Genomic DNA, 25,379 nt, shown 5'->3' on the forward strand with positions numbered 1-25,379 from the left:
CATGACCGGAGCGTTCGGTCAGCCCGTGTTGTGCCTAGTGAAAGGGGTACAACAGCTCTATTTCGTGGGGGCTTCTATTTAAGCCCATAGCCGGCTCAAGCTTACACTCTTGGCCGTTTGCATTGACATAGCAACCTTGTGAGCTTAGCCAAAGCCCTCCTACTCATCTCCATCATTGATTCATCGTCTTTGTGAGATTGGGAGAGAATCCAAGTGCATTGCTTGAGTGTTTGCATCTAGAGGCACTTGGTGTTCGTGTTTTGCTACGGGATTCGCTTGTTACTCTTGGTGGTTGCCGCCACCTAGACGGCTTGGAGCAGCTAGGATCATCGAGCGGAGGGTGGTGATTGTCTCCAGCTCCGATCATGGTGATTGTGAGGGGTTCTTGACCTTTTCCCGGCGGAGAGCCAAAAGGTACTCTAGTGGATTGCTCATGGCTTGTGTGATCCTCATCTTGTGTTGGTTGTGCGGCACCCTATCGAGGGTTTGGCGTGTGATGCCAATTAGCGCGTGAACCTCCAAGTGAGTGAATCGCCACAACGAGGAGTAGCTTGCCGGCAAGCAAGTGAACCTCAGTAAAAAATCATTGTGTTCATCATTTGATTCCGAGATGATTGGTCTTCACTGTTATTCATTCTTGTGATTGATTGGCTCCTTTCTTGACACAACGGTATAACCTTCTTGCTCACTCTCTTTATATTACCGCAAACCAGCTACCAAGCTCTTTAGTGTAGCTAGTTGTGAGAGCTTGTTAGTTTGGTTAGTGTGGCTCTTTAGTTAGCCTTTGAGAGCACATTAACTTACTATAGTGACATAGCTATTATGTGGATATAAACTATATCAACTAGAATTATGGTAGGTGGCTTGCATTTTTAGTAGGCTAGCGCAACACTGGCTTCGCCTCATAATTGTCTAACCATTTTGTTAAGTGTTGTTGTAGAAATTTTTATTAGGCTATTCACCCCCCTCTAGCCATTAGGACCTTTCAGTGGGTGTAGATGAACTGCATCATGCTCACTTGGATCTACTGCACCATCCACGCCGACCTCTAGCAGTCGACGATGAACCGCAAGCCGAACGCGCGCGGCGCGTGGATCTACCTCGAGAACAAGTTCCTCGGCCAACGCAAATCGCGTGCCCTACTGCTCTCGGTGGAGTTCCACACGGCAAAACAAGGGTCGGCCTCCATCACCGACTTCTGCCGCCATCTTGAAACGATGGCGGCAACCCTCAGCGACTTCGGTGATCTGATCGGGGATCGGACTTTGGTCCTGACTCTTCTTCGTGGGCTCAATGGCAAGTTCCGGCCAATGGTTTCCAACCTCAAGCTGCGGCAACCCTTCCCCACCTTCGAGGAGGCTCGCACGCTCCTCCTGCTCGAGGAGATCGACATCGACGACGTTGCTGCAAGCGAAGCCGCTGGGGCATTGGACCCGCCACCATCCTCCGTGACAACTGCACTCATCACTACCCCATGCCCTCCTGCTGGGCGCTCCTACGCAGGCCAAGGCCAGGTCAGCCATGCCGGCCACGGCCAGGGTGGCCAGGGCAGCCAGAGCCAAGGCGGGCACGCTAGCCAGGGCGGCTCACAGCGCATTGGCCGTTGCCACGGTGGCTACGACCGCAACCAGCAACAGCAGGTCTCCAACACTGGGGGCGGCTATCGCTCCCCAGCACCGTTCTACAACCCATGAACGGGCACCGTGCAGCTCTGGCCATGTTCGCCAGGCGGTCCAGGCACGCCGTTTCGACCTTCGCCGGCTGCCTTCACTGCTGTTCCTCAGTCACAACAGCAGTACATGCAGCAGCCGTACGTTCAGTAGTCGTACACCCTCGGACCTCCTCCAGGGTTCGGGTACGGAGGACCATTGCCGCCACAGCAGCAGCAGTAGTGGACGCCCATGCAGGGCGCGTCCTGGGACCCGTCCGCCCTCGTCAGCAACTTCAACACCATGACGCTGACGCCCCCTTCACCAGTCGAGTGGTACGTTGATTCCGGCGCCGGTGCCCATATGGTCAACAACGCTGGTATTCTTTCTACCTTTCACCATCTTTTGTCATCTAGTCCTTCATCTATCATTGTTGGTAACAGAGCTTCGCTTCCCATTACATCTATTGGGTCACACTCATTCTCCACCACACGACGTCCTCTTGTTCTTTCTGATGTTTTAGTGTCACCAAACAATATTAAGAATTTGATTTCCATACGTCGTTTCACCACTGATAATAATTGTTCCATTGAGTTTGACCCGTTTGGCCTCTCTGTGAAGGACCTTCAGACACGGAGCGTGATCGCCAGGTGCAATAGCACGGGTGACCTCTACCCATTCTTCCCAGCACCATCCAGCACTCCCACTACCCTCGCTGCCACCGTGTCATCCAACACCCTCTGGCATCGTCGCCTTGGTCATCTCGAACATGAGGCTCTTTCCAAACTTATTAGTTCCAATGCTATTTCATGTAATAAGCGCCATATTGATCATGTTTGTCATGCTTGTCAGCTAGGTCGCCATGTGCGCCTACCTTTTAGTGTGTCACACTCTCGCGCTGCACATCCGTTCGATTTAATACATTGTGATCTTTGGACTTCTCCAGTTGTTAGTGTGTCAGGCTATAAATATTATTTAGTCATTCTTGATGACTGCGCTCATTACACCTGGATGTTCCCATTACGCCTCAAGTCCGATACTTTCAGTGTTCTTTCTAACTTTTTCTCATATGTGCGCACGCAGTTCGACTCCACCATCAAGGCAGTTCAGTGCGACAACGGCCATGAGTTTGACCACTCCTCAGCCCGCACGTTCTTCCTCACTCATGGAGTCGTCTTCCAGATGTCGTGCCCATACACCTCTCAACAGAACGGACGTGTCGAGCGCACCCTTCACACCGTGAACAACATCGTGCGATCCCTTCTATTTCAGGCCAGCCTTCCTCCGGTTTATTGGGCTGGCTCACTGCACACTGCCACCTACCTTCTCAATCATCACCCCACCAAAACCCTAGCCGGCCGCACCCCTTTCTTCGCTCTTTACGACACACAACCTTCCTACACTCACCTTCGAGTTTTCGGTTGTGCCTGCTATCCCAACCTCTCGTCCACAGCTCCACATAAATTATCACCTCGCTCCTCCTTGTGTGTTTTCCTCGGGTACTCATCTGATCACAAAGGATATCGATGTCTTGATCTTCATTCCAATCGGATCATTGTCTCCCGTCACGTTGTATTCGACGAGACTTTGTTTCCGTTCTCCGAGATGTCCACCACCCCCCAGGACCCAAACACACTTGCGTTTTTGGATGATGCTGATGATTCCTCTTCGCCTATGTGGCCAAGAGCTGTGCCTGCAGGTACTCGTCTCCCTGGCGGCATGGATGCCGCACCTGGGACCCCTGGCGTCGGTCCGACTGGTGCTGCTGCCCCTATGGACTCAGCGCCCCAGATGTCCGGTGCTACCGCAGCCCCCTCAGCTGGTGCCCCTACCAACGGTCCGGCTGGTGCTGCTACCCCTACGGACTCAGCGTCCCAGGTTATTGCCAGCGGCGTCGGCTGTACCACCGGCCGCACCACCACGACGACCACGGAGGTGATCGTTCCTGTCACTAATGCGCACAGCATGCGCACCCGTGGCAAGGACGGTTTTCGGCAACCCGTGGATCATCTTAATCTCCACATGACGGCTTCATCTGCCACTCTAGTACCTTCGTTCGTCCGTGCTGCTCTTTCGGATCCGGCCTGGAGTCTTGCTATGTAGGCCGAGTTTGATGCCTTGCAGGCAAACAACACCTAGACCTTGGTGCCTCGCCCTCCTGGCGTCAACCTTGTTACCAGCAAGTGGGTTTTTCGTCACAAGTTCAAGTCAAATGGCTCTCTTGACCGCTACAAAGCCCGGTGGGTGCTTCGTGGTTTCACACATCGTTCGTGCATTGATTATGATGAGACATTCAGTCTAGTTGTTAAGCCAACGACCATCCGGATGGTACTCACTTTGGCACTGTCTCGCTCCTGGCCGATTCACCAGCTTGATGTGAAGAATGCATTTCTCCATGGCACTTTAACTGAGACAGTCTACTGCGCACAGCCAACTGGGTTTGTCGACTCTTCCAAGCCCAATTATGTCTGTCTTCTGAACAAGTCACTCTATGGGTTGAAGCAAGCTCCTCGCGCCTGGCACACGTCGCTGTTCATCTACTGCAAAGGTGCTGACATGGCTTTTCTTTTACTCTATGTTGATGATATTGTTCTCACTGCATCGTCTCCGAGTCTCCTCCATCGGATTATCGCAGCACTTCACCAAGAATTCTCCATGACAGACATGGGGCCTCTTCACCATTTTCTGGGTGTCAGTGTTCAGCGCAGAGGTGACAGTTTATTTCTCTCTCAGAGATAGTACATGCTGGACATTATGGACCGAGCCAGTATGAGTCACTACAAGCCGAGCAGCACTCCTGTGGACACTCACTCCAAGCTTTCTGCTGATGGTGTTTCAGTCGCTGATCTGAGTCAGTATCGCAGTCTTGCCGGGGCTCTTCAGTACCTCACCTTCACCAGACCAGACATTGCATATGCTGTTCAGTAGGCCTGCCTGTACATGCATGACCCACGGGAACCTCATTTGAGCGCTCTGAAGCGCATTCTCCGGTACCTTCAAGGTACATTGGATCTCGGTCTACACCTCCATCGGACCTCTCCAGCTGATATCACTGTCTACACCGATGCAGATTGGGCGGGCTGTCCTGACACACGCAAATCCACCTCGGGTTATGCGGTGTTTCTCGGGGACAATCTCATCTCCTGGTCGTCCAAGCGTCAGCCTATAGTGTCTCGGTCCAGTGCAGAGGCGGAGTATCGAGCAGTCGCGAATGCAGTCGCCGAAGCCTGCTGGTTGCGCCAACTTCTGATAGAGCTTCGCTGCCCACTCCGTCGTGCTACAGTGGTCTACTGCGATAATATTAACGCCGTTTACCTCTCCACCAACCCGGTTCAGCATCAGCGAACCAAGCATATTGACATCGACCTGCACTTCGTTAGAGAACGAGTCGCCCTCGGTGAAGTCCGCGTCTTGCACGTTCCCACTTCGTCCCAATACGCCGACATCTTCACCAAGGGTTTGCCGACGTCCGTGTTCACGGAGTTTAGGTCTAGTCTCAATGTTCGCGGTGCTCCCAGTTTAGACTGCGGGGGAGTGTTGGAATGTAATATGGCGTGTGGGCCTGCCTAGCCTTCCCACAATGCCTATATATGTAAACGCTGATCCAACATAGTAATCATTGAGTATTCCCTAATCCTACTCTTTCAGAGATGATGGTAGGCCTGTAGGGTAGGTGACCTGGGTTGATCGGCGTGTGTTTCATGGAGGAATTCATGCAATCTGGCAAAGTGGGGGCTGGGCAAGACACGCTCATAGTCGAAGGTTGTAGCGAAGTCTGCGGCCTTGGGGCCTCCGCCGTCGGCGGCGGCGGCGGCGGCAGTGGTCAGGTCCTTGTGGGTAGGAGTAGGAACAAAGTGCTGCAGGTAGCCGTCCGCCTCGTCCCACCGCCCCAACCTCAGTAGTGCTTCATATGGTGCGCGTCGAAGAAGACGCCAGTTGCTTTCTCCAGCCTAATAATAAAATAGAGTTAAATACACCGACGGTCCTTAAACTTGTAACGTTGTGCTACTTAAGTCTATGGACTCTCAAGATCCGTACCCTTCGGGAGGTGCTGACTAGGCTAAATTTTTACAAAAAAAAAACACCTTGCTATTTAAACCATAATGCAAATGAACTAACAAAGCACATTTGTCTCCGGGAGGAACTGGAGCTAGAGGAGCAGCGACTGCGGTTGGAGGTGCGGCGCCAGGGCTTCGCGGGCCTTGTCTCCGCTGTCAACAGCCTCTCTCCAGCGCCATCCACGCGCTCGTCTCCGACCACCTCAGCGGCGACTCCGCCTCCCGGTAACTGTCCGGCCGGCAACGGTTGATGTATAGGCGACGACGGCCTGCCAGCCGCCGCCCACAGCGACGCCCGAGATGACGGGCTGGACGCTGTTGAGCACCATGGTGACGGCCAGCAGGTAGGCGATGCTGGACACGGCCTTCTGCAGGTGCCTGTCGCCGGTGAAGATGGCCGGGAACTGCTCCCGGGTCGCAAGCACGAGCACCATGGCCAGCAGCCCGAACGCCAGCGACTGCTCCAGCACCACCATCAGCGCGTACATGCTCGCACGGGGCCGCCCGGACCCGAGCTCGTTGGACACGCGCACGCTGCATGGACCATCCATGGATGGCAATTAATGGCTGTTGAGTTTCTTTCTGAAATGAAATTTGTGTTAATTACCTGATGGCCGCGCTGAGGCCGATGAACAGCATCCCCTCCCACCCGTTGATGTTCATGCTGCTCGATGGCCGCGCTGAGCCCCGTCCACCCGTCCCGGCACCATCCCGACGTAGGCCACCTGCGCGAGCGAGGTGAGCCATGACGACACGTCGTAGGCGAGCGCGGCCCCGCGGCGACGCCCCATTCGAGCACGGACACGTACAGCGGCATGAGCAGCGCGGCGGAGGCGGCGAGCACGATCCACGACCGCTGCATGTAGACACCCAGCATGGCCACCTGGCCCGCCCCGAACGCCTGCCCGCACAGTGTCTCCAGCGCGCTGCCCATCCCGAGGAGGAAGCCGAAGGAGAAGTTGGAGATGACGGAGAGGCCGATAGCCACCGCGGACAGCTCGCGGTTGCCGATGTGGCCCGCGAAGATCTGCGTCGTGGACAGGCCCGGCCCTGGGGCAGGGCGAGCGGGGCGGCCGCTCCAGGCCTTCGACGTCAAAGGGCCCCAGCAGCCGTGTGTTGGACGTAGTAGGGCTTTGAGCAGCAGCTAACCAGCCAGTAGAACGCTGACGCTTTGCTCAAAAAAAGTAGAACGCGCGCTGGTGCAGTCTTGGAATCTTGCACGTCCGCACATCCTCTTCTCCAGATTTCTGGATCCAATGGCCATCCTGAATCGCTAATTCCTCCTGTTGTGCTAAATGAATAATCAACTTTGCATAAATAATGAATGTTAAAGTTCAAGTGTTTATTATTAGATTGATGATAATTTTGCATAAATAAATATTAAAAGGAATTTTAAGGTGATTTAATATGTACTTCCTCAGTTGCAATGTAAACTGTACTTCCTCCTTCCCAAATTAAAAAAACTCGGCCCGCGGGGTAAGACAGCCCCAGGCATCGTACTTTAGAAAAAGACCTGGCATCGTGCTTTAGAAAAAGATCTTCTCACGCAGGTCGAGAAAATCCCCCGAACCTCTGCTCTACCCATACACAACGGCACCGCAGCTCCCATGAGACTGAACTAGCCTTAGACCTATGCTTTGACGTGGGGCAGACGAGGGGATTTTTTTTTCAACGCGCAAATAAATTGTGTCTCCTTCGGCCAACAAATCCGTTCCTGAGGGGGTTCGAACTCTGACCGACAGGGTGCAAAGCGCACAGCCAGACCAACTCGTCTAACGTTCGCTTGACTCCGTCTCAAATTATAACATGTTTTCTAAACATACCATATATCTAGGTGCGTAGCAGAGAGGCTATGAATCTAAAACAAAAATTTCTTATAATTTGAAATAGAATCAGTAAATCGTTTTTCTTTTGTCCTAAATTAAACATGTCTATTTATATGCAACATCAAACAAGATTTCGAATGATCATGAGTACAAATAAATTATTTCATAAAATATTGCTTATATATTTCAAGTGTTTATTTGTAACATTTAATATATAATCATATAGTATTATTTATTATTAAGATAGCTGTATTATGGGGGGGCCTGATGATTGCGTGCGCCGCTCCAGGCCCTATAAAACACAGGACCGGCACTGGTCGTGGAGTTGGTGCCGTACAGGCAGATGATGTTGAAGGCGATAGGAGCGCCGATCGCCCACAGCCGCCGCGACTCCTCCACGAACAGCACCCACGCGGCGCGTGGGGACCGCACCGCCTGCGCGTCCCGTGTCGAGCCGGTGGTGGTGGAGACGAGCGCGCCGGCCTCGTCGACGTCGTCGTCGTCGCACACCGCTACCACCATGTCGGGCGGTGGGTCCTTGGGGGGGCGCGGCCGGTGGTGGCGGGGGCAATGCCGCCAGGATGTCGCGGGCTGCGCCTGGCGTGGGGGCTGCTGGTGTGGGCGACTCCCGTGAGCGCCACCACCACCGGCGCGTCCCGTGCGTTGGTGGCGACGAGCGCGCCGGCCTCGTCCTCGCACACCGCTACCACCATGTCGGCGGCGGGAGGCGGCGGCGAGTCTTTGGGCGTGGGGGTGCCGGGGGAAATGCCAGGATGGCACGGGCTGCTGGTGTAGAGCAGGCGCTCCGTGTAGCTCATGGCGGAGGGTGCGGGATGGTGAGCTGGGGGTGGCGGGGTGCCGCGCCGCACCGGTGGGCGGTGGTGCTGCCACGCCCTCTCGCTCCCGTTTGCCTTTCTTGGCGTCTTTGCTTTTCTTAGCCTCTATAAAACCTGAATGCATGCGTGCGTGAGTCTGAATGGATATACGGCGATGAGTCCACGCCGATCAGTTCGTTTGCATTATGTTTTAAATAGCAGGGTGCTTTTTGTAAAAATTTAGCCTACCATCACCTCCCGAAAGGGTATGGGTCTGTAGTGCACCATTTAACAAGTTCAAGAGGTCGAATTTCGATTTTGAGAGTTCGTAGACCTAAATAGCACAACGCTACAAGTTTAAGTACCGCCGGTGTATTTAACTCAATAAAATATAAGCAAATTAATTAAGCGATCGGTAAGCACCGAGCAGTCGAATCGAATAAAAACAACAATCAGGGTGGATCGTCGCAAGGCATTTGGATCCTACGTACTACTAATTGACACCATACCCTAGATTAGAACCGGTACATGCATATGCTGGTAAAGGAAACGGCAAACGTACTCGTGGGAAACGGCGTCGAGGCCGTGGCTCTTGAGGAAGCAAAGCATTCGGCGGAATCGAAGCCGCAACCCGCAAGGCCATCAGGCCGCTTGGATAGTCGTCGACCGGACGTCGCCGCATCGCCGTCACGTTGTGTCGATCGCCGCCGGTGTTCCCTAGATGTGTTGCCTTCTCGTTTGGCGCACGGCACGGGTGGAGAGGAGTCCGTTGGAAAGGAAAGATTTCTCTTTTGAATATGATTGGCGATTGGGTCGAATTTTGGCGATTGAGTCGATTAGGGATCGAGGTCGGAGGGTGGATACGGGGCAACAGGCCAAGCAGTATTGGGCCGAAGAGGAAACGAAAAAACAAGAGTCATATCATAATCACAAAGGAAAAGGTCATAATACTACGAGACCAAAAAGCTAACTGAAATATTCTCTTCAAAAAAAAGCTAACTAAAATATTAGGAAGTTTCTAAAAAAAAAACTAAAATATTTGGAAATCATGAAAAATATATCTAGAAGCTTCTAGAAAATATATTTAGCTCTAGAAAAATAGAAAAACTATTCAAACATTTAGAAAATCCCAATACATGAAACTTTTTACAATAAAAATATGAGATGCAATGCAACCAATATGAATGCAACATACAAATTAATGTTGAATACATTCATGCTTTGTTGACCTCATGTTTTTATTGTGGAGAGATTTTAAAACATGTTTAGATATTATTACTCCCTCAATTTCAAATTGTAAATCCTTCGGGCTTTTCTAAATGCGTAGCTTTTACTACGCAACTAGGCATATAATAAAGGCAAATTTTGCTCAGGGACACTGCTCAAATGTGGAAGTTGCCGTTGGACACCGCTAACTCGTTAATTTGGCCCAATATCATTATGATGAAAACTAGGTTATCTGCCAGAGGGCTCCGTATCCATCAAAACATTCATTTTTGTGGTTTGGGAGAGAGAGAAATTAGCGTGAATAGATAACATTGCCCCTCGCCCAACCCTGCCATGCCTTGCCCACATTAGCCGCTCAGCAGCGGACCATCGGCGCCATCCCCCCCTCTCTCTCTCAAGTGGGACATCCTTGTCAGCACCCCATCTCCTCCCCCCTTCTCTCTCTTCCGACTGAACCGGCTCAAGCCATGGTGCACATTCCTTCTCCATCGTTCAATAATATTGCAATCAATTGTGCTCTAACGTCTGATATTACCGCACAATTACCCCTCCCTTTCCTCTTTTCCTCGTCTCATCAATCGCGAGCAAAATCCCAACTACCATTAATGGCCGTCCAAGCTTCATGGCCCGGTCCATCCCTTGCTTTTTCCCTATTTAGTCAGCCTAGGAGCACCCCACACACACACTACCACCACTCCGCCTCTCATTGTGGCCCCTTGCCCGCTCCAAAACCGACACCTAGCTTCACCGCCGCCTTTACCAAGTTCTACACAAGGGTGCGATCTCCCTCATCCGGTCATCTTTGTGGCTTCCGTTGGACTCTACAGTTTTTGCATGGTCACACCGCTTCCACCATACCACTCCACCTCACTACTCCAACAGGCAGTTTCGCCGATGCATTCGCCATTACCGAGACTCGGGCCGTTCGTCATCGATCTCCACACCAAAGCCATCCGCCGCTTCTGTCGCTCCTTCTCGGTATCACAAAAATGCCCCAAGCACACCTAAAATCTCCTTTTTACTCGACCTATGGCCGCAAGTGGCCATTCCCTGAGCGCAGAGGGCACGATGGGAGAAAGGGAAGAACCTGTGAGTTAAAGGAGTCATGGGCAAAATCGTCTATTCCCCCTCTTCTCTCTCTCCCATACCTTAGATCTAATATTTTAATGAGTGCGGTGTCTTGTGGCAAATGACCATGATTTTCATAATGGTACCTAGCAAATATTAGAGTTGGCGGTGTAAAATAGGCAATTCACTTAAGTTGGATGTCCTGTACCAAAATTTGCCTATAATTAAATCTAAGTATCTAGGAAAGTCTAAATGACTTACAATGGAGGGAGTAGAATGTTTGAGGTTTTTCATATTTTTAGATATTTTTCTATTTTTCTATGGCTAAATCTAATTTCTAGAATATATGTATATGCATATTAGTATGTATAATGTATATATTTTTTTCATGAGCTACAAACGGAATGCATTTAACATTAACCAAAATCGGAATGCATTACATGATTATGTCAAAAGCGATTGGAGTCTGGGGATTTCAAATGATGATGTTGTGAAAAGCCAAGCATGTCTTTTTCTTTACATTTACCATTGGCTTAACAGAGATTGAAGCTCTGAAGCATCATTGGGTAATGGGTAACGCTGCAACGGTGCCGGTGCCGGTGCCTAGTAAATCAGCAGCATATTGTTTTTTATCGACAGGTGTCAGGGACATGGGGTGCACAGGCACCATGCACTACCGGAAAAACGTCCTTTGCCGAGATCCTAGATTTTTGCCTAGAGCAAAAACGCGGGCTCTCGGCAAAGAAAACGTTTGCCGAGAGCGGCTCTCGGCAAACACCGGCCGTCGGCAAGTGACAGGATCGCCGTGGGCCTACCTCTCGGCAAGCAACAGCTCTCGGCGAAGTGGGCTGTTTTGCCGAGAGCCGCACTCGGCAAAAAATGCTCGTCGGCAAAACGGTCCTTTGCCGTAGGCCACGCTCTCGGCAAAATCAGGCTCTCGACAAAACATTGCCGCGGGCCCATAGCCGTGACTTGCCCTGACGGCGTCACCGCTTTGCCGAGAGCCCCTCCGTTACTGCTCTCGGCAAACCTCTTTGCCGAGCGCCGCTCTCGGCAAATATTTGCCGAGAGCCCCTCCCAGGCTCTCGGCAAATGTGGTTTCTATATTTCATGTGCATGTGTTTCTCTTCTCCTAACTCTCTCCAATTAAATTATTTTTTCTTTCATATGCTCCAAACTTTTTTCTCTATAGACATACTACAGGTTGTACTCAATATTAAAATTTTGTGTATTTTTGTAATTATTTGCTATATATAATTAATTAATTGCATTTCAAGGAGTTTTTTTAATCGATTAAAATTTGAACAACGATTGATTTAAACACGGGAAAAAATTAAGTAGAAAATGATATTCATGCTATTTATGCATTATTGAGGGCAAATAACATCTTGTTGACGTTTTTTTCACCTTTCATTTTACGAATCGAAGACCACGAACATATGTCGCCCAACGATTTAAAAATTCTTAAAAAAGGAAACGAAGTCGGAAAATTGTGATATTTGCAATGAAGTCATGGTATCACACTTGGAGGCTGTGGTAAAAAATTGAAAATGTTTCGCACAAGTGGTTGCGTATGATTCTTACAATCTGAGACATCTCCGAATAAGTTTCATAAAGTTGAGAAAGAGTCATTAGGATTTTCAAACAATGTCACGGTCGAATTAGTTTTGGAGTTCCAAACTTTTTGTATAGCCATTAGAGAGCATAAATTGTAACACGACAATATTTCGTATTTTTCCGAAGCCGTTTCCTGTTTATTAATTTTTTTTGGATATTATTTGCCGAGAGCTTCAGGGGATTGCTCTCGGCAAAGGCTCTTTGCCGAGAGCAACTAGGCCCGCTCTCGGCACAGATTTCTTTTTTTTTACCTGGCCTGGATCAATGGTTTGCCGAGAGCTACTTTCGGCAAATAATAATTTTTATTTTTTTTATATTTTTTGTGCAGTTAGCTAGTTAAAAAATTCGAACGAAATTTGAAAAAAAAAACTTTACCGAGAGCCGGATCTGGGGGCTCTCGGCAAAGGGGGAAGGTTTGCCGAGAGCCTCCCAGATCTGGCTCTCGGCAAAGTGAATTCACCACTTAAACATTTCGACGCAGCCCCGCAAGCCGTGCAAGGTGAACCGTTTCGGCCGCAGCCCCGCCGCCGCCGCAGCCCGCCACGCCCGTCCGCGAGCGCTGCCGCCGCCGCTCCGCCCAAGCCTCGCCGCCGCCGCAGCCCGGCCAGCCCGCCCCATCCCGCCACGTCCGCCCGCACGCGCCGGCGGCGGCCGCCGGCCCGCCCCAGCCTCGCCACGCACGGCCGCCGGCGTCTCGCCCCCGCACGCCAACGACGTCATTCGTCCCGCCCCCGCAAGCAGAGGAGCGAGGAGGAGTGGCGCGCTATCCTCTCCCCCAAGCAGAGGAGCGAGGAGGAGAGGCACCAACATCTTCAAGCGTGGCTGCAGAGGATATAGGTCTGATCCACAGTACTCTCTCAGGCGAATGCTAGCTTCGTTAAAATTTCTTTGAAATTCCCTGTCAAAATTCAATTATACATTGTTCCTGTGATTAGAACCCACATAAGAACTCTTTGTAGACAAAAGATTGCAGCCTTGTCACAACATCTTTCGTGCTCAAGATTTACATTTCTGAAAATTCAGGAGACATCTGAATAGTCAGCCTTGTCACAACATTCACTCTTAAATCTTAATCCATATTTGCTGACCCCTACTCAAACACAGAAATCTGCATGAGGCATAATAATTTATGATTTTAGTTCCAGGAGCCATCAGGAGAATAAAAATGTTCAGTTGATAGTGCAAATGAAATACTAGGATGGATTTCAGTGCACGGAAAGGTTTGTGGTGCATGCAGCTTAATCTGCTTGTTTCGAGTTTAATTGATTCTAGTAACATGAAACTTAGCCAGAATGGGCCAGAATCGGCTAGAGGGCCGCGAACCGGACAGTTAGGTGACGTTAGAATGGGCCAGAAAAAAAAGCCAAGACTAAAAAAGAGGCAGAAAATTTGCCTCCTTATTATTACTTATTAGGTAGGTATAGATTATTGCTCGCGACGTTTTTTTCAAGTTCAGCTCTATCCACTATAGCAGACGTGGCTTATGACTAGAATTGAAGCGAAAAAAAATTACAATGGCATGGGCTTATGACTCCGTTTCAGTAAACTAGGTACCAGACGTGGTTATAACTAAGGATGCAAATGGATACCAAATAGGCCATAGTGTTTTGTACGTCAGCTAATCTGGTACATTTCTGCTCTCAAGTGAAGGTGAATTACGATAGGGTCTATCTTTGGTTTTACTTACCACGTAATTAAAGAGACGTACGGAGCATCTGATCTATCGGTTGTGGCTCTAAATCGTATGTCGTTTTAGATTTTCTAGGTAACTTTTCTTATACATCAGTATACACGATATTTAGAAACGTTGTAAAAATCTATATAAATGACAAATCGACTTACAATTTGGAATACAGATTGACTTAACCGGAGCTATGAAATGGAAGTAGACAATGAAATGGATGTTAATGTGGACGAGGGGGATGAGGTGGAAAATGCGAAGGACTTGGGGCGTTACTTGAAGGATTACATATTGGCAATGGCAATGATGACATAGTTGCTCCTTTGGAAAGTGTTGAACATTTCGACAGGGCTGATAGTGATAATGAGAGCTATGATCTAGCTAATCCCGATGGGATGATTATTTCTAATACATGTAATATTATGTTATTTTTTAATTATGCTTTATTTATTTTGCATCTCTTTATAATAATGTCTTGTTTATGATCCATCTAATCCGATCTTATTGTTTATGTCTTGTAGGTGATTGTGCAAAGATGGCGGGCCGTAGAGCTTTGCGGGCGGTCAGGTCGCTTTACGACACGGGGGGCAGTACACCAGGGCCCTCAGGTGAAGCTGGGGGGTCGGCACCACCTCAGGGGAGGAGGAGGAGGGCGGCCGGGAGGAGGCCTAGGGCGCCACCGCCTCAGCCTGCAGCAGCAGAGCCCGAGGAGGAGCGGGAGGAAGAGCAGGTGGACGAGCAGGCTCAGCAGGGAGAGGACGAGCTGCAGGCCGAGCAGGAGGCCGAGCAGCTGGACGAGCAGGAGGAGCGGGAGGACGAGCAGGAGGCCGAGGCAGGCGGTTCCAGTTCCACCGGAACCTCAGGTGTCTACCAACGAGGTCCGGCGAGCCTACCTGAGCGGCCGATACCTGAGGCTCTACGCCCGGTCATTTGACCCGTTGGGCAAAAGTACGTAACTTTTACATTTTTTCGCTCCTACATATGATAGAATCACAAAGGAAACTAACAGTTTTTTCTTAATCACTTTCGCAGGTCTTGGAAGGTCGTGGTCCCAGGTGCTCACAAAAGGTTGCCCAATGGCATCCTGGGTCTTCTCTGCAGGGAACACTTCCCAGGCTTGGTTCGCTACGCCGAAGCTCTGGAGCCGGCCTACACGTACGAGCACTACGTCGCCGCCCCTGATGCGGAGGACGAGACGGGCCGCACGTACGAAAGCGTGGGGAGCGGGTTATGTGCGAGTTTTGGGTAAGTCTTCCTCCCACTACTTTGCTCAATACATTGCATTCGCTAGAGTTTCTTGAACCAGTGTATTGATACATCTTTTCTATATGCAGGACTTCTTCAAATGCGCCGAGGGCTACGAGGCGAGGGCGGCCAAGGCGGCGGCCAAATCTTTTAGAGGTCGCATCTCAGACATGCATTACGAGGCGCGGCTCCAGGCCATCATCGATTACTGTGCCGTCTACGAGCATCGCAAGGTAAAGAAAGAAGATGCAAGATTAATGCATCTGACCAAAGAGCAGTACCTGAAGGTAAATATACAACATCAATATTGATTTCTTCTGAGATTGGGTAGGCTTGAATTGTTCTTATATCTGTCAATGTACTTGATGTCGTACAGCTGCCTCCTAGCTGGTGCGCCAATAAAACGCGGGCCTGGCAGATGATGGTCGACAGGTGGGTGAGTGGCAATTGGGCGGATAACCACATCGTCCTCCGGGAACGACGTTTGCTGATGCCAGGTGTATCACACCACCAGGGCAACCTTAACATCCACGAATTCGGGGCTAGATGGGTACGTGACTTGGTGTAGCTTCATTTATTCTTTCAGACGTTTATTCCTGCATGATTTATAATCGTCTTGTTGTTTTTCTCGCAGTCGGCTGCACATCAAAACCAGCCATGCGGAGAGCTCAAGTCATGGGTTCTGGCCCACAAGGGCAAGGCGACAGACAACATCAACTGGAACCCGGACGACCCAGCCGAGTCGTTCACCAACGAGAGCATCCCTGAGCGCATCAGTCAGTACACCGAGGCGGCAAGGGGAGTCCATGGGGCAGACTGGGATCCGCACACCGCGGACATTGACGGCGACATCGTCATGAGGGTGGGAGGAGGCAAGAAGCATGGGTGGTACCTCATCGGCAATAGCACGCTCGACCCGCACACCACTCCCACTCTCTCACAGGTCCGGACAAGCAGCACGAGTGGTAGCGTGCCCATACGCCCAAGGCAGGACACTTCGACGCATCGTGTGGCAGCACTATAGGTTATTTCTGTTTTATTCGTCGTTCATTGGTTTTACATTCCTCGAAATTGCTTGTAACAATGCGGTGAAAAATTATAGGCTCAGGTGCATGTGCTCGAGGAGCATAAGGCTAGGGTGGAGGAAGAGCGACAGAGGGAGCGGGAGGCTGAGCGATAGAGGTGGGAGGCCGAGTGGGCGAGGTTTGACGCCTTGGCTCAGTACGTGGCAAGTCTTGGCGTCACGATGGGTCGTCCAGCGCACTAGAGCTGTTCTCTCCTCCATTACCCATACCCACCTTACTCATACGTGAGTTCAACTTCTCTAACAAAAGCTCTTTACTGTACCTGTTGGCCATCGTGCCGTTGATGTGATGGGAGGCCTTCGTGCCGTTGATATATATGTGTGCCGGCCATCGTGCCGTTGATATGTGGTGGGCGGCCATCGTGCCGTTGGTTTTTTTTGCAGGTTTTGGAAACCTCACCATGCAGGAGAGGTGCTGCCGAAATTTTGATGTGTCTAGGCTTAGATTACAATTTTATACCTAGTTCTGCAAATTTTGACTTGTCTACGCTTAGATTACAATTATATGCCTTATTATTACTATTATTACTAATTTTTCTTCTCCTTTGTGCAGAATCAATCGGCGGGTTCGAATGATGTGCCTGAGCAGCCGTCGTCGGGAGGGTCGTGGCACCAACCGTATCCACAACTTCCGCCGCATCAGCAGCCGTCAGGAGGGTCGGGGTACCAGCCGTATCCACACCTTCCGCCGCAGCAGCAGCCGCCGTCAGGAGAGTGGGAGCCTTGGGGGTGAGCCTGTTGTTCTTCATCATGTATTAGCACTTTGTGACATGAACTTGTGTGAGATGAACTTAGCACTTTGAGATGGACATGTGTCGTTGGATTTGAGATGTTTAGATGGATTATAATGTGAGACATGATGTGGATGACATATTTGTGATATATGTGATGTGGATGATGTGTTATATTTGTGAAATATGTGTTGTTGAAGCTGGAAATATAAACAAAAATAAAAAAATGCTCTCAAAAATAAAAAAAAATGCTCTCTGGACTCTTTGCCGAGAGTAGGGCTCTCGGCAAATCTGCCTCTTTGCCGAGAGCTTGGTGGTCGGCTCTCGGCAAACCTATATTTTTTTTGAACACCACCTCTGCCGCAAATCTTTTTTTTAACAATTCTTTGCCGACGGTCGCTCTCGGCAAAGAAGTTCTTTGCCGACGGTCGCTCTCGGTAAAGAAGCTGTCACACCGTTAGCGGTCGTTTGGTCGTTACTAAGGCGCGCCAGTTTGCCGAGAGCTAGAGTTTGCCGAGAGCCTTGACATTACTCTCGGTAAATATTTTGCCGAGAGGGGCTCTCGGCAAAGAATCCTTTGCCGGTAGATGTTTTGCCGACGGTTCTTTGCCGAGAGCTGATTTCGGCAAATAGTTTGCCGAGCGTCAACTCGTCTTTGCCGAGAGCTTCGGGCTCTCGGCAAAGGCCGGGAGTTCGGTAGTGATGCAGGGTGCACCAAAATTTTGTTAGTTAGTTGACTAATGCTGATCATATAACAGAAGGAAATTGCGTGTTGTTTGAGTGGTGCACCACCTTCATTTTGATGCTAATACGAGATTATTGCTGGATCCAGCAAAGACAAATTCCAAGACGACAAAATTGACAGCATCAGATAGAGCTAACTAAGAATTGATTATGCTTTGCTAGCATGTGTATGCATTTTAGCTAGAGCTTTTTTCGAACTGTAAATTGATATGGGGTCCATGCATCAGTCACAATTAGTTGTGTGATTTAGGGCGCCCATTAGGTGGAGTCAACTAGTGAAGGTGCTGTGTCTCGGTGCTACCTTCCCTATCGTGATTTCATTGAAGTTAATTACTCCCTGAGGAAGCATGTCCGATGATGGGACTGCGCAATTTGTATTGAAATGAACCAATTTCCTTTAAATTCAAAAGAACTTCAACTAATTTCTATTGGTTTGTTATCCCATAGCTATACCTGCTAGAGTGCTAGTACACAGAAACTCAGGCCAGTAGTATATTCACTAGTATTTAACTTTGAGAACCTTTGCAAGAGCAGTCTCAACCCATGATATCTATAAACAGTATCTATGCTGTCATATCATCCTGAGGCATGAAAGATTTTTCTGTGACAAGTGTATCATATATAATAGGTTATACTATTCAGCTAGCGGGCTGCAACGGGTACGTGCTTTTTTTCCCGAGAAAACTACGGTAGGCGATTGCCAACCTACACTTGTCATTAATAATGTGTGGCAAATCTATTTTTTCTCGAATACGCAAAAGCTTTGCGTATCATTGTATTAGGTAGAATTTAGGTAAACATACAACGCCCTTGTATCGAGCGCTGCAAGAGGTTAACCTAACACAGCCGTAGCCGGACCGTCCTAGCAAAAGACCCCTAGACTCGATATTACATTAAAGGAAGCAACCAATACCTACACAACGGTGCGACCTAGGAGGTGACCTTACGTCTTCGCGACTGCCTGGATACAGCTGGGAAGAGCTCGTCAAGCGCTTCGGCCTCGGACGCAGTCAGGTCGCCGCCGAAGAGCTTCTCATAGGCCTCCAGCTCCGACACGGATGGCGCTGATGGACCCTTAGTGAAGCTCATATGCTGCATGATCAGCACCTCACCTCGCTTGGAAGCAGGTACTCGAGAGAGGGGCTGAGCCTCCAACCGCCTGCTCCGCCGTGGGATCATTGGCTTAGAGGCTGCATTGGAGGCTCACGAATCAGTGGAGAGTCCCTCTTACGCGTCACTTCGTTGATGAAGCTATCGAGGCGGCGTTTGGCGGAGTCGTCGTCCTCCAGCTAGGTGGCCGCCACTACCGGGGCCTCATCTTGTGGTTGGGGGACCACCGGTGGTGACAACAGTCGCTCAAGAAAAGGCCAAGCGACGATCCGACTGCTGGCGAGCGAGGCAGCGAACTCCTCCAACATTGGGTCCTCCGTGATGTCGCGACCATGCGTAGCGTCCGGGTACAGCGTCAGCGTCAACGGGTCAGGCTGGACAATGCCTGTCTCGCTGGACAGCTCACCGTGCCCAGGATGAGCTTCAGCAGCAATCGAGGTGAAGGCCGGTGCTGTCAGAGCGGCCCTGCTGACTGCCTATGACGCCTCTGTCTTCGGCGCCGCCTCCGCCTTCGGCGCCGGCGACCGCCAATGGCAGGAATGGCGCTGCCGACTTGACCCCACCAGAGTCTTGCGAACCATCATGGTCCGCCGGCCCAGTGGAGCATGCGTTATGGGTGCCACGAAGAGGGCGTTGCGGCTGGCGACCCATGGCTCTTGCATCGCCCGAGCTCCGAGAGCCCAATCACCTTGGCCGCTTGCAGTCGCGCGCAATGTGTCGAAATCCCCTGCACCGCAGACATCGTTGAGGCAGCTTGCAGGTTGCCACCCGATGTGCGGAGAAGAGGCAATTGAGGCACTTGCCGAGAACATCTGTCGGGATACGCCTCGGTGGTCGACGACTCGCTGGCTGGCCTCCGCCTGCTGGCCCTCGTGGCTCAGGCAAGGAGGCCGCAGGTCGCGTCTCCTGCCGGTGGCAAATCTATGGATTACAAAGAAATTGCGAGCACAACGCAACAGATACATGGAACACAACAAAGAGACAAGAGGAAGAAAGCAACTCTCATACACACACAACTCGTGGACAAAGACCTAAGACTTGCACAGGTGAGAGCAAGATCCACCATCATTCTCCACGAAGCATGTTGCTTGCCTGCTTCACAAAGACCATTATGCCACCCCACAAACCCTCGTAGCTACGCCTCTAGCTCGGCTGCTGCCCTCCAACTCCACATCAGAATTTATCTCTATTAAGCCACGAGGGCCCGCCACAACTGCAAAGGGACTAAGAGTGGGAGGAGCACACCAACCAGAATTTCACCGGACACGCCGATCTCCCTTCGAGCTGGCAGCATCATTTGTAGAGCATCTGGGCCTCCACCTACCGCCGTCCAACGCCCTTAGCTTCAACGGAAGGGAGCCTCAAAAGCCTCGAAGGAGGAAAGTCAGAAGCAATGGCGCTCCTGCCAAAGAACACAGCTTTTTTTTGTCGACTTTTTTTTGTCAGCCGAGAGAGAGCAACGCGGAGGGGTACGCAGAGGGAATTAAAAAAAAAACCGTATTTGGGGAGCATGCTTTGTTGCGGTTGATGCAAATCATTATTTTCTTTCAATGCCATCTTGCAATTTTAGCTTGGGGCTATATACGTGATTGCTTTGGTTTACACAGGCGCCCCAATTCCTATGGAGAATCTTGGGAAACTTTGTTGCCTATGCATGTTTCTCGTTTAGTTGTCCGAACGGCCGTGGACTTCGTATCAGCCGACTAAAATTTCGGCTTTCCGTAAAACGTAAGTTATTCTCTGTTAAAAAAATAAGAGTTAAATGCACAAGAGATCCATTAACTTAACTTGATAGGAGGTTTCAGTTAGGTCCATCAACTTTTAAAGTGGCTTTTTCGGTCCATAAACTTAGTATGGTGTATCACTTAGGTCCATAGCTGTCCACATTGGCTTCTCGTGCTGATGTGGCATGATGTCGTGGCCATGCGGGCGCGCAGGCAGGTGCCGCCGCCCAGCCACACGGGCGCGAAAACAGGCCAGCCGCAGCCCTGCGGGCGTGCGAGCAGAAGCCGATGCCGTCACCGTGGGCGCGCAAGCAGGCGCGCCGCAGCCCCACAGGCGCACGGGCGAGCCGCCACTGCGGGCGTGCGAGGAGGTGCCGTCGCCGCCGCTGTGGGCTCGGGCGAGCTGCTGCCGCGGCCACACAGGCGCGCGAGCAGGTCGTCTTCCGCGGCGCCCACCGTTGATGTTGTCGTTCCCCTCCCTATCTTCATCGTGCAGCGCACCCACCGGGGATGGAGCTCGCACCGGCGAGGATGGCCTGCGCGCTCACTAGAGAGGAGCTCGCGGCGGCGAGGGGCCTGCAGGCCGCCCGCGCAGTTGAGCTCGGGCCCGCGACGGTGCCCTTGGCAGAGCACAGGGGCACCGGAGGAAGCTGTTGGAGTTGGCCGGCGGCCGGCCATGAAGGAGGGGACGAAGCGCCGCCGGAGGAAGCCACCGGAGAGGAGCTCACGCATTGGGTGGATCTACGGGTCAACGCTCGCGCCTCCTACGTGCTCGCCGGCGGTGGTGGCCTACGCGGCGGCGGCCAGTCGGGCGAGGCCCGCGCCCGCGAGCTCGCACGCGGCCGGCGGCAGTATGCGCCGCGGCTGCAGCCCGAGCCCGAACGGTGAGCGAGGGGAGAAGAACAGGGTGTCAGGAAGGGACACGTGGGGCCACCACCGGTTGTCGGCGTGCGCAGGATCTGCCGGCCGCGAGCGCCACCACCGGCACGGGCTCTGCCGCCGCGCTAGCCTCGACCGAGGTGGGCTCCCAAGAGGGCGTCCACGGGTGGCCGGAGACGCTGTTGCTCCCAGCCGACTCCTGAGGCTCGGTTTCCGCGTGGACGTCCCGCACCGGCAGCAGGTGCTTGCGCGCGGCGCTCGGCTCGACGAAGTCGTCGCTGCCGACCGGCGCGTTGACGGGCCTTTGTCGTCGACCATGGCCTCGACGATGGAGCAGGCCTTGGCGACGCACGCCGGTAGCGAGAAGGACGGCGTCGCCGGTGTGACCGCGGAGGGAGCTGCGGAGGTGGATTGCTGGTGGTAGTTGTGGATCTCCTCGAGCAGCTGGGTGGTGTACGAGCCGGGGTTGCGCCTGTACGGAGACTGTTCGTTCTTCCTGGACGAGCTCTGGCTGAGCACCGGCATCGGCCCCACCGCTGGACACGATCTTCCCGGGCTGCTGCCTCACGCGGTCTCCGCAGCCGGAGCCCGCCGTGGCCACAGAGGCCGCAACGCCATCCGCGCGTCTCCCGGGCGACCGGCTGGCCCTCCGGCTCCCGCTCCCGCCGCCGCTCCTCTCCTGGTGGCCCGACCGCTTCCGCTGCGATGAGCCCCGGTGCGGCAATGGCTTGGACACGGCCGATGCGCCCTGTCTGTCCCAGTCGCACTCCTCGTCCCTAGCCTCCTGGTCGAAGTCGTAGCTGTGCTTGGACCCCGAGTGTCTCCTGCGGTGTCCGTCGCCGCCGTCGTCTCCCACCTCGCCGGATGACGCCACCCTTCCGGCCCCGGACGAGCTCCTGCTGAGCCGGCCGCACTAGATCAGGATCGCGTCCACCTCCTCCTTGGTGCAGCTGGAGGTGCGCACCGGCGCCGAGGGCACCAGCACCACCGGCAGCTGATTCGGTGCCGCCGGCTCTTGCGACCCCGACGACCGCTTCTTCGGATCCTCCCCGGGCGCCGTGGTGGCATCCTTGGCCAACGACCCCGGCCTCACGACGAACACCGCCGCCTTGTTTGCCATCGCCTGGGGGCGCAGCCAAGCCTCGAGCACTCCGTACCTCGCCCGCGTGCCCGCGGCAGGCTTGTTCGCGCGCCCGCAGTGGCGGCGGCGGCACCTGCTCGCACGCCCACAGGATGTTTGACGAAATGAAGCGTCAATAGTTGCTTTTGAAGGACAAGTCAGCAGGCCACGTCAGCACGAGAAGCCAATGTGGACAGCTGTGGACCTAAGTGATACACCATACTAAGTTTATGGACGCAAAAAGCCACTTTGAAAGTTGATGGACCTAACTGAAACCTCCTTACAAGTTAATGGATCTCTGGTGCATTTAACTCAAAAAATAATTTCTAATTTTTTAGGGACATCAACTTGTTTAGGTGCAAATTTTGCTATTACTAATTAGAGCCTCGTTTTAGAACCTCTACAGTACATTAATCCTCACGAGATGCGCTAAAAAATATATCATAGAAATTCTCATAAAAATTAGAAACATCTGGCCATCGATCTGATAGATTCTAATAATTTGTCCATTGGATCTATAATGTTTTCTAAAAATTACCCACCTCTACCATTATAAAAATAGCCTAAAGGAACCCCTAATTTAGTATCTAAACTACCCACCTCTGTCATTATAAAAACTAACTTAAATTAACACCTAGTCTTCATCTAAATTACCCACGTATGTCGGTACAAAAAATAATATCTAAATAAGCATCTAATTCATCTACATATGCATTATAAAAAAAAATATCCCAAAGCACAATAATTTATGCTTCTAAATTACCTATTTCTGTCATTGTTAATATAAAAATACTAACCTAATGTATACATGCATTATGTTTGTTCACCATGCAAAATATGTATATATGTATGCAGAAAGCAATGAGAATACCGATTTTCATGTTAAACACATAGTTCAAACTAAGAGTTCAATTAAACATATGTCAAATATATATGGAGATGCGATGCAAAATTTAATATGGATGAAAAGGTGTACAAAATAATTGCTAACTAAAGTCTACCACAACCAGATAAGATAAGACATATCTATATGAATATTATATTAAAATATTTAATAAATGAGAGAGAATAAGATAAATACTTTTGATTATTATCTATGGTCATATTTTTCGTGAATTTTTAATACTAATGTCTATTAAAATTATTAGCCCGTGTGGAGCACGGGTTGATAGACTACTAATGCTATTTTTTAATAATGGAATAGTATTTTGGTTTCAACCTCCCCAAGCAAGGAGGACGCAAACGATGCTCATATCATTGTTTATAATTTTTGGGGTGTCACAGCTCAGATGGGCACGGCCGGGCTAGGCCTAGACAAAACAAGCATTAATCATTAACAAAATTATTTAGTTAATTAAGTTTACTTTAGAATTCGTGCGTTTTATAAAAGGATTCCAAGGAGCACTTCTCTTACAACAATATTCATCTCGTATGAGGAGGTAGGGTTACAAAGGTCTCTTACTATCTCTGCTTTATGCTACAAATACAATTCCATGCTCAACCTTTCACGTACATGTTTTGGACACGAATTTTAACAAAAGCATGGCATCCATTGAACATGATGGGCGCCGAAAGGTAAGAAAAAGCTAAATTCCGTCGTCCTTTGTCACGAATCTGATGCTCTATTAGCTCATCGTTCTAGGCTTCTGGTTACCCTGCAGGTATACAGTGTATATATACCATATAACCTGTCTGAACTGGTTTTCCATATGCTTTAGGAGAAGTCCAGAGCAACTTACAATGGGCGCAGTAACGTCCTCCCTAGACACTAGCACTTCTAATAACCTGCAGTCTAAATCCAAGACTAGCCTTCACATGTTCGAAGAGATAGTTGGCCAGGAGATTCCTGCTGAAGAGACTCTTGTTCGCGAAACAGGGATCTTGTTGGCCGATAAAAAGGTTAGATACAAACTCGCTACAACTCTAAACATGAACTGATCCGGAACCTTATGACATTTTGTTTTCTGAGAACGATAGATCCGTGCATGCTATAAATTATGTTGCAAACATGCAGAAGTACTGGGTGGACAATGAGAACAAGAACTGCTTCAAGATATTCCCTATAGACCTGTCCATCACTTGGGGTGATGACACTAGATACTGGAGCTGGGAAGAAGAATGGTACAAGAAATGACAAAGAATATCTATCTATATATCTATGTGTTTTCATATATAAAGAATAGCTATATGCATATTCAGTAGTAATTTGTGATCTCTCCAAGATCTATTGTCAGGAACTAGCTAGACTTGTTTTCGTGCTATACATTTAACCTGAGATGTTGACATCGATCATCAGTGATGCTGGTACCACGATCAAGGTCGCGAAGCTGCTGGGCGTCACCTGGTTGGATATCTTTGTGTACCTGGAGCAGTCCTATCTTAATCCAGATGTAACATACGAGGTTTCCTTCGAGCTGAAGCTCGAGAAGGGAGCCTATGGATGGAATTGTTGAATATTTGGTCAATTTACGACTTATATTAATCCATAAAAACGACTTAACCAATAGTAACAGTACCACTAACCATACTGTAACACCACCACTACTGCAGATAGTATTTAACAGTGCAGCAACCAAGTACGCTAACAACGCTAACAGAATAGCATATGAACAATGCGCACAGTGGGATTAGGTTCATATCCTAGGGTGGGACTGCCGGTACCCGCGAACAGTGAGCCACCATCTTCTCCGTCGGTGGCGATGGTGCGGGCACCAGTCCTCCTCGTGTCCACCATGTTGCAGAGGAGGTCGTGCCGGGAGGCTCCTGCAGGTGCGGTGTCGGAGCAGTAGCACGGGAAGCTC

The 25,379-nt window shown here is 50.7% G+C and overlaps 2 protein-coding genes and 2 pseudogenes across 2 annotated transcripts; 2 read left to right on the forward strand and 2 right to left on the reverse strand.

Moving 5' to 3' along the window:
- Nucleotides 1-1,061: 1,061 nt before the first annotated feature.
- LOC136523453 (uncharacterized) lies at nt 1,062-1,694 on the forward strand. The gene has a single exon (XM_066517134.1). The coding sequence runs from the start codon at nt 1,062-1,064 to the stop codon at nt 1,692-1,694; it is 633 nt and encodes a 210-aa protein (XP_066373231.1).
- Nucleotides 1,695-5,293: 3,599 nt separating this feature from the next.
- On the reverse strand, nt 5,294-8,279 carry LOC136523454 (protein DETOXIFICATION 34-like; annotated as a pseudogene).
- A 13,089-nt stretch (nt 8,280-21,368) lies between these two features.
- On the reverse strand, nt 21,369-22,578 carry LOC136523455 (uncharacterized protein At1g65710-like; annotated as a pseudogene).
- Nucleotides 22,579-24,139: 1,561 nt separating this feature from the next.
- LOC136523456 (protein PHLOEM PROTEIN 2-LIKE A1-like) lies at nt 24,140-25,031 on the forward strand. The gene is made up of 4 exons (XM_066517136.1): nt 24,140-24,153; nt 24,297-24,477; nt 24,593-24,699; nt 24,875-25,031. Exons 1-4 carry the CDS (start codon nt 24,140-24,142, stop codon nt 25,029-25,031), a joined length of 459 nt encoding a protein of 152 aa, XP_066373233.1.
- Nucleotides 25,032-25,379: the final 348 nt, after the last annotated feature.

The sequence above is a fragment of the Miscanthus floridulus genome, chromosome 18 (assembly GCF_019320115.1).
Source record: "Miscanthus floridulus cultivar M001 chromosome 18, ASM1932011v1, whole genome shotgun sequence".
Lineage (NCBI taxonomy): Eukaryota > Viridiplantae > Streptophyta > Magnoliopsida > Poales > Poaceae > Miscanthus > Miscanthus floridulus.